Consider the following 8622-nt stretch of genomic DNA (forward strand, 5'->3'; position numbering starts at 1 on the left):
ACAAACACTGACTCATGACTCACGCGCTCCCTCTGGGAGTTGTAGTCTTTTTACATCAAAGATCTTCTATTACGACGCCGCTCGGAGCAGAGCGCGGCTAACGAGCAAAGAATGAGACTCGTGTTCAGAGCAAACGAGTGTTTAATCATCAGAGGAACACACGCGCTCTTCAGGTTCATGTGAGGAGTCATACACACACACACACACACACACACACACACTAGGGTTGTCATGACACCAGAATTTTAAACTTGGACATGAATAATCAAACAATATCGATACATAAACATTTCAGTGTGCAGGAGTTTGTCTGCAGTTTGTGATGCATTCATTCCTCTCATACACTTAAATCAGTTTTATTAAAGCTTTGGTCCTTTTTGATGTTATTGATCATTAAAGTGCGACGTCTCACTCCTCAGATCTTTCTTTTTGTCCTGTAAGAAGACGAGAGTCGTTCCTCCTCACTTCACCCTGCAGAGTATCTTCTCTGTTTCAGCGTCAGAGCTCGTTTAGAGAGCTCGGTCTGAAGATCTGCTGCCTCATTAGAGACGCTCGAAATGTCAGGGAGTCAGCACACACACACACACACATACACACACACACACACACACACACACACACACACACACACACACACACACACACACACACACACACACACATACACACACATACACACACATACACACACGAAGATGAAATTAGGTTGCATACAGTTAGACAGAAAAATAAAGAAAAGGAGGACACAGTAAAGGAAGCATCCACACATATACAGTATGAGGATGTGTGTGTGTGTGTGTGTGTGTGTGTTTGACCTACATATAACCTGCTACACACACACACACACACACACACACACACACACAAACACACACACACACACACACACACACACAATCACAGCAGAGAAGAAATATAATTTTTCACATTAATTATTTGTTCCCTTTAATTTTTTTATTTGCCTTTAACTCCACACACACACCAGCATGCACACACACGTACGCACACACACACACACACACACACACACACACACACACACACACACACACACACACACACACTTGTTGGTTTCAGTCTGTTTCTGTTCGTTTCTATCGTTTCAGTCGCTGCAGCGTTTCTTCTCCTGTCGTCCCGACCTGATGATCTTTGTACTCGCTGCTTCATCATGTTTAATATCAGCTAATGGACTTTAAATATCAGCCGTCCTTTAAAGCCTCAGTATCATCTGAGTGCTGCACAGATCCATCATGTCTGATTATAATCCAACCAGAGCAACATGTATCATCAAATTATCATCACCACACACGGCATGCTGGGAGATTTGCTCTGCTGTCCGTCTGCGTGTCCGTGCTGCTTTTCGTCAGAATATAAAAACAAACCTTTAATCCAGACTCAACACAGTTTATTGAGTTAACAGCTGGCTCTCCTCTCTGAGCCCCAAAAAAAAAAGATACCACATTCTACCCACAGCTCGCTGACGCTTTACAGATCAGGTCAAAAAGCTCCAGCAGCACTTAAAGATCACCTTCATTAAAGGGATACTCCACCATTAGCATTAATCTTTGTATCAGTAGAAACCTGGTAGTATTTTTTTTGAATGGTCGTGCATCCCGCCCTCATTTTCCCCTGAGATAGAATAGAATTACTTTATTGATCACAAACTGGGAAATTGTGGAAAGATGGGAAATCTTTGTATTTCTGAGTCTGTAAAGGAGCTTCCTGTTGCGGTTAGCGGGGTGAAACTACAACTCTAGTTCCTCATATTTTCGACCACTGAAGCTACAGACCAATCACAGATCAGTGGGTGGGAACTCACTCCCAGAATCCAAACTTAACGTCCGTCATATTGCTTGGAAGCTACGCTAACAGGCTCTATGGAGAAAGCTGATAATGGCAAAAAAATATAAATATAGCGGCTGGACGCTGGCCGCAGCAGCCGAGAAACAAAACCGGCCTGTCGGTGGCGGTGAGGACGAGGAGCCGGGGCCGGCTCGAGCTGGGGCAGACTGGTAGTGTCGGTGCTCTCACTGTTTGTCTCTGGACACAGACATAGAGTCTGTTTTCTGACAGGAATTTACAAGATCAATTCTGGAAGAAATCTCTGAATCAGTTGAGGAAACGGTCTCGTGTTGAAGTAAATATGTCTGTAAACCTGACCTTAGTGGGAGTGGCCTGCAGTGCTGTGCATTCTGGGATTTGGTGTCTTTCATCCACATGAAACAAAAAGACACTTTCTGTCTTTTCTTGGCCAAGAAGGCACCAACTTCAAAATGTATTTCACATTTCTACATATATGACCCAATGTCAACACAGATTCATGTTTCATGGTGAAGTATCCCTTTAACTTTATTAGACCGACGCGTTTTCATCAGCATCATCCAGGATGACCCTTAACATCTTTAGTAGAACAATCAAATGAAAACTGAATCATTTTTTATTTTTTTGTTTTCAAAAGTAGTTGTCGGTGTGACTCCTGAAGTGTTTTCACTCTGAGGGTCATGTGATCACTCTGAGGGTCATGTGATCACTCTGAGGGTCATGTGATCACTCAAACATCTGAATGTTTCTCCTCCAGCCTCCTCGTATTTATTCTGCAGAAAGTCAGAGTGAGCTGATGTGAGAACACAGCAGGATATAATCAGGAGAATTCACCTGGAGCCAGTGGGAGGGGCCAGTGGGAGGGGGCGGTGACCTTTATTCCCTGTGATCGCTGCACGACCATTTATTTTACATAAAACGTATTTAAGTTCAAACAGCTTTACGATTCACGAGTGGTCAGTGTAAATAAACGAAAAAAAAACACACCGATCACATGAGCACACAAAGGAACACACACACACACACACACACACACATACACACACACACACACACACACAGACACACACATACACATACACACACACACACACACACATACACACACACACACACACACACACACACACACACACACACATACACACACACACACACACACACACACATACACACACACATACACACACACACACACACATACACACACACACATACACACACACATACACACATACACACATACACACATACACACACACACCACACACACACACACATACACACACACACACACACACACACACACACACATTCCTTCAAACGGTGTGCATACAGAGAGAGATTCAGTCCACTCCCTAAACACACTCTGACTTACATCACACTCTGTACTCTGACCGTCTTATCAGAGAGAGAGAGAGAGCGAGCGAGCGAGAGAGAGAGAGAGACAGAGAAAGTGAAGGAAAACACAGAGAGAAGGACGTTGGGCGAGTGACATAACGGGGGAAATAGGAGAGAGAGAGAAACTAACAGAAACTCCGAGTTAGTTTGGAAATGACAGCTGAACACACACAAACCCATCTGTAGAGGTACGCCACACACACACACACACACACACACACACACACACACACACACACACAGGAAGTTGGGTTCATGTGATGGATCATTAAATGTTGTAAAAGTCTTTTATTTTGATGACTGAATTAACTGAAAGGAACGCGGTGACAGACAGGAAGTGACAGAGAGAGAGAGAGAGAGAGAGAGAGAGAGAGGGGGGCGATCGAGCGTGTGTTAATGATGTGTTAATAGCAGCACATGTCGAGCTCTTACTGTGACGGGTTCAATAAACATCCTGTCTCCTGCTGAGAGACCCCCGCCCTCCAGGATTCACAGACCTCGTCTCCTGAACTGTGGAAAGGATACATCCTTATCACCTTGATACTTAACAATAAGGATGCTTCTTGACCTCCTTACTACATCACTAGGACACTTCTTTATCTCCTTGATCCCATCATCACAACACTAGGATGATTCTTGACCTCCTTATTACATCACTAGGGTGCATGTTTAACTTCTCATCTCCTAGTTGGATAGAGTAAGGACACTCATTTATCTCCTCAAGTATTCAATTTCAGGCTGTGATGCTTCCTTTTCTCCTCATTACATCACTAGGAAGTGTCCTTACCTCATTATTACATCAGTAGTTTGCCTCCTAATTTCTTCACTAGGAGAATACTTATTGCATCTCTAGGATGCTTTTCTATGTCCTTATTACTTCACTAGTTTGCTTGTTTAACACTTAATTACATCATAAGGAAGCTTCTCATCTCCTCATCACATAACGAGGATGCTTCTTTACCTCCTCATTACATCATAGAGGATGATACTTCACTTCCTTATTCCATCACGATCTTGCTTCTTTTCCTCCTGGTGTAAGATCTAGAAATCTTCCTTATCTCCTAACCCCATCCCAGAAGACTTCTGGATTTTCTCATTACATCAGTAGGACACTAAATCATCTCCTCAAGTCGTCAATTGACAATAAGGACACTTCTGTGCCTCCTAGTAACCTAAGCAGGACCCTTCACAACTTCCTCATGGCCTCAATAGATAACAAGGTCCCTTCTTCCTCTCCCAGTTTAAAAACCTACCTAACTGGCAAAGTCGATGCTTTTTCTCCTTCCTACAAATTCAGGATCTTCTCCCATTCTTGGGTGCTTCCTTACCCCCTTAGTCCCTCACTCCTTAAAGCAAGATTTGTTTGCCTCCTAGTCAGCACTCCTCAACACAGTCCCTCTTTTCTTTCTTAGCGTATACTACCCCCAGGAAGATTAGTTACCCCCACGCTACAAAACTAAAACAGTCCTTACTTTCTCTGAAACCTAAGACGCATCCTTGCTTCCTTACTTATTTCTTCAGATTGCGTCGTTAGGAGGCTTTTTTCCCTCCTTGTTTTTTTTCATTACAGCGTTCAGCCGCTCTTTTTTTCAGCATCATTGTTTTCCTCACTTCCTTAATGAGGATGTATCCTTCCTTCCATGCCGTCTTATAAGGATGCTTCCTCACTTCCTTACTTCCTAGAAAGTTTCCTCTTGTTTTGTTTTTCATCAGTTGAATTTAAACTCTCAGATAATCTGCGTCTGTGCTCGGAGACTTTGTGGTTTGTTTGTGGCTCCGACTCCCACCTTCACATATGCTCATCCATATTTAATGCACACACACACACACACACACACACACACACACACACACACACACACAGACACAGACACAGACACACACACACACACACACACACGGCATCTAGCAGAGTGTGTGTGTGTGTGTGTGTGTGTGAGTTTCCCTGTGGGTCTGATTGTGTATAAATGGAATGGTGTCAGTGGCCGGTCTGCCTATGTTTGTGTTTCCATGTTTTTCTTTGTGTGTTTGTTTGTAACTCTGTGTGTGTGTGTGTGTGTGTGTGTGTGTGTGTGTGTGTGTGTGTGTGTGTGTGGCTCCCCGCTGTCTGCCACCATCTGCTGTTCTGTGTGTCTGAAGCGTGAGTCAATGATGAGTCGATGGACGAGAACACAGGAAGCTGTTCTCTGCTGATTCGACACTTCCTCACGACGTTCCTCTGTTGCCATGGAGACGACTTCAAAACCGAAATACATGACTGCGGGGTCTGATTTAAAAATGACTGATTCTTTGACTCTGGAATTCGGTTGAGAGACGCAGAGGAAGTCAAAGAAACTTTCTAATGAGGATGTGAGGAGGAAGAGAACACCTCCTAGCTAGGAATCAAAAGATGTACACAAAGTCCTCGTCTCCTTGACTCCTAACGAGGGGAGAAGGAAGCTTTCTAGTGCAGGAGTGAGGATTTAAAAATAGTTTTTTTAGATGCGCAGAGAGGGGGGAGGAGCCTATGAGAAGTAGAAGAGGCTCCTCACAAAGACTGCAAGAAGGTCACAAACTTCTCGAGCATGCTCAGTAATTTTGTTTCTACTTCCTGTCTGCAGCTCGGCCGCCATGTCTAAAGCGACGGTGAAGAAGCTGCACTGGCGCTCCAAGGTGAATATACATTCATATGATTTAACCAATCAGTGAGAAGCTGAACGGTCTGCTCACCTGCCGTCTCCTCCGTCTTTGTCCTCAGGTGCAGGAGAGCTTCGTCCCGCTGGGCGGCGGCTCCGGAGAGCTCGGTCTGGCCATCGGGGGCGGGGCCGACTACGGCGAGTTCCCCTTCGTCACTGCAGCTCACGGGGGCGGGGCCACGGTGAGCGACATCATCTTGGAGATCGGGGGGACGCCCGTGTTAGGGATGACCCTCGGTGATGTCAGAGGAGTCCTCAACTCCTGTCCTCATCCAATCAGAATCAAGACCGTCTCGCCAGGTCAGCGGGCACGATTAAACACACACACACACACACACACACACACACACACACACACACACACACACTGTTCTGCACATGCTCAGTACGACCGCAGTCAACCTGGGACATATCAGACTTTAAGCATGTGGACAGTGATTCTATTCCAATATTTCTGTCTCAACACCAATGTGCACATTCATTCTGATGACATCACCTCTGTGTGTTTCTGTGTGTGTGTGTGTGTGTGTGTGTGTGTGTGTGTTTCAGGTTCGTCCCTCTGTAAGGACCTCAGGTTGTACCTCAGCAAGTGTTTCACTCCGGGCTCCATGGACAGTCAGCTGCAGCAGCTCATCAGAGAGAACCTGTACCTGAGAGCTGTCCCCTGTAAGACACACACCTGCACACACACACACCTGCACACACACACACACACACACACACACACCTGCACACACACACACACACACACACACACACACACACACACACACACACACACACCTGTACACCCACACAGAGAACACAACAAGAGTGAAAACAATACAATAAGTGGATTTTTTCCTTTTCTAAGCTGATGGTTAAAGTTCAACCCGAGTGAGAAGTCAAATAAACTGTTCGAGTGTTGATGATCTCTGTTAATGATTACAGGACGTGCAGGGTGTGTGTGTGTGTGTGTGTGTGTGTGTGTGTGTGTGTGTGTGTGTGTGTGTGTGTGTGTGTGGTATTGTAGGTGCTGCAGTTAGAGCGGTGAAGTTTGCGAGCCGTGTGCGTGCGTTTCACCCTTTGCACGCCATCATTTTGTCTCAATCGCACAGCTTTAGTGCCCACAAAAGCCGTGCTATTCTTGTTTGTTTATTGAAACACACATGCAAGTTTTAGTCTCCACAAAATCTGACAGAGTGAGACCTCCTCAAACACAGGCAGAAGTGTAAATATCAAACCTTGTAAAAAATTAAAACAAAATAAATTCTGTTCTGATTTCACTCGTTGTTTGTCAGTCAGCAATGACCTCTGTGTGTTGTAGTCCTCAGTCTGCGTCAGGACTACACGTCTGTCCCTCAGTGATGACATCACGCTGTCCTCTCTTGCAGGTACGACCCGGCAGCCTCGCGACGGGGAGATCTCAGGTGTGGACTACAACTTTGTGTCCATCGAGGAGTTTTTCTCCCTGGAGGAGTCCGGAGCTCTGCTGGAGAGCGGCAAGTTCAAAGGTGACAAAAACAAACGCACCTTTAATCATTTACACTGCAAAAAAGACAACAAAACAAAAACTCTCTGAGAAAAACAGCAGACTGTCCCTTTAATGAAACACATTCAGAGATGATACTAAACTCCATTTGATCAATTCTGCTTTTGGAGATGTAAGAAGATTTTTTTTGTAACATTTTTTTCAGTGTGCAGTAAATGTGCTGATTGAGGTTTTTTTTTTAACAGCGTTTTTGGAGGAAAAGAGGATTTAATGTCTCTAATCCTCTGAACCTTAAACGTGCCTCGCTCTGTCCTACATCTCTCTCTCTCTTTAAAACTCCCTGTGTCTCTCGCCCTCGCTCACTTCAGTCTTAATCTGACGGGATTAATGAGACCAAAATAGAAACTGAATTCACACATATTTAAATCCGTGTTCACACTAAACAAATAATGACACTGAGCGACTTTTAAATAGAGAAAGGTTCACCTCTGTCGTCTCACTGTTGATCCTCAAACGCTTTCATTCGTCAGATAAAACGTCTTTTCAAACTAAAGCTTGTTTTTATTTCTTTTATGTAATCACGTCCGTTCTGCATTTCTCATTAGGGATCATCTTCAATCACGATTAATCCAAATTTTAATCACATGTTTGATATTCCATTATTTTGCATTTAAAAAGAGTTTTTGTGAGGCTTTTATTTTGAATGTCCTGTCTTAAGCTGAGAGTAATTCACTTACTGTTTGCTTTTATTTTGAAATAACGTGATAGATGGAAAGTTAGGACATGAGCTTAAAGTTAGAATGATCGACATGTTCCACATAAATAAATCATAAAGTCTGTCCTGTGTAAATGTCTCTGAGTCCTGACTGTCTACAATGAGGGAGAAGCTCGAGTCCCGCTGGCTGTGTTGTTGTCAGAGCCGTGTTTACATGGACGGGACGGCCGGCTCCTCCCCTTGTGTATAAAAGCTGTTTTAGTCAAGAACTAGAGAGAAGAAGAACATACTCACTGATTATTTGGATGTTAGTAAGAGTTTTTAGATCACGCTCATTCTGTGTCAGTTTACATGAAATGTGAAGCTACGAGCTAACTAAAGAGCGCTAACATTAGCATGCTAACACAACAATGTGAAGCTACGAGCTAACTAAAGAGCGCTAACATTAGCATGCTAACACAACAATGTGAAGCTACGAGCTATCTAAAGAGCGCTAACATTAGCATGCTAACACAACAATGTGAAGCTACGAGCTAACT

General features: G+C 44.1%; 1 protein-coding gene across 1 annotated transcript in view; it reads left to right on the forward strand.

The window, feature by feature from the left end:
• The first annotated feature begins 3110 nt into the window (after window positions 1-3110).
• Window positions 3111-8622, forward strand: part of magixa (MAGI family member, X-linked a) — a 46634-nt gene continuing 41122 nt past the window's right edge. The window contains 5 exon segments of the mRNA XM_061058426.1: window positions 3111-3410; window positions 5823-5874; window positions 5960-6197; window positions 6447-6563; window positions 7271-7390. Coding sequence (XP_060914409.1) covers window positions 5833-5874; window positions 5960-6197; window positions 6447-6563; window positions 7271-7390 — 517 coding nt within the window. The 5' untranslated portion in view covers window positions 3111-3410; window positions 5823-5832.

The sequence above is a fragment of the Labrus mixtus genome, chromosome 15, assembly GCF_963584025.1.
Source record: "Labrus mixtus chromosome 15, fLabMix1.1, whole genome shotgun sequence".
In the NCBI taxonomy this organism is placed as follows: Eukaryota; Metazoa; Chordata; class Actinopteri; order Labriformes; family Labridae; genus Labrus; species Labrus mixtus.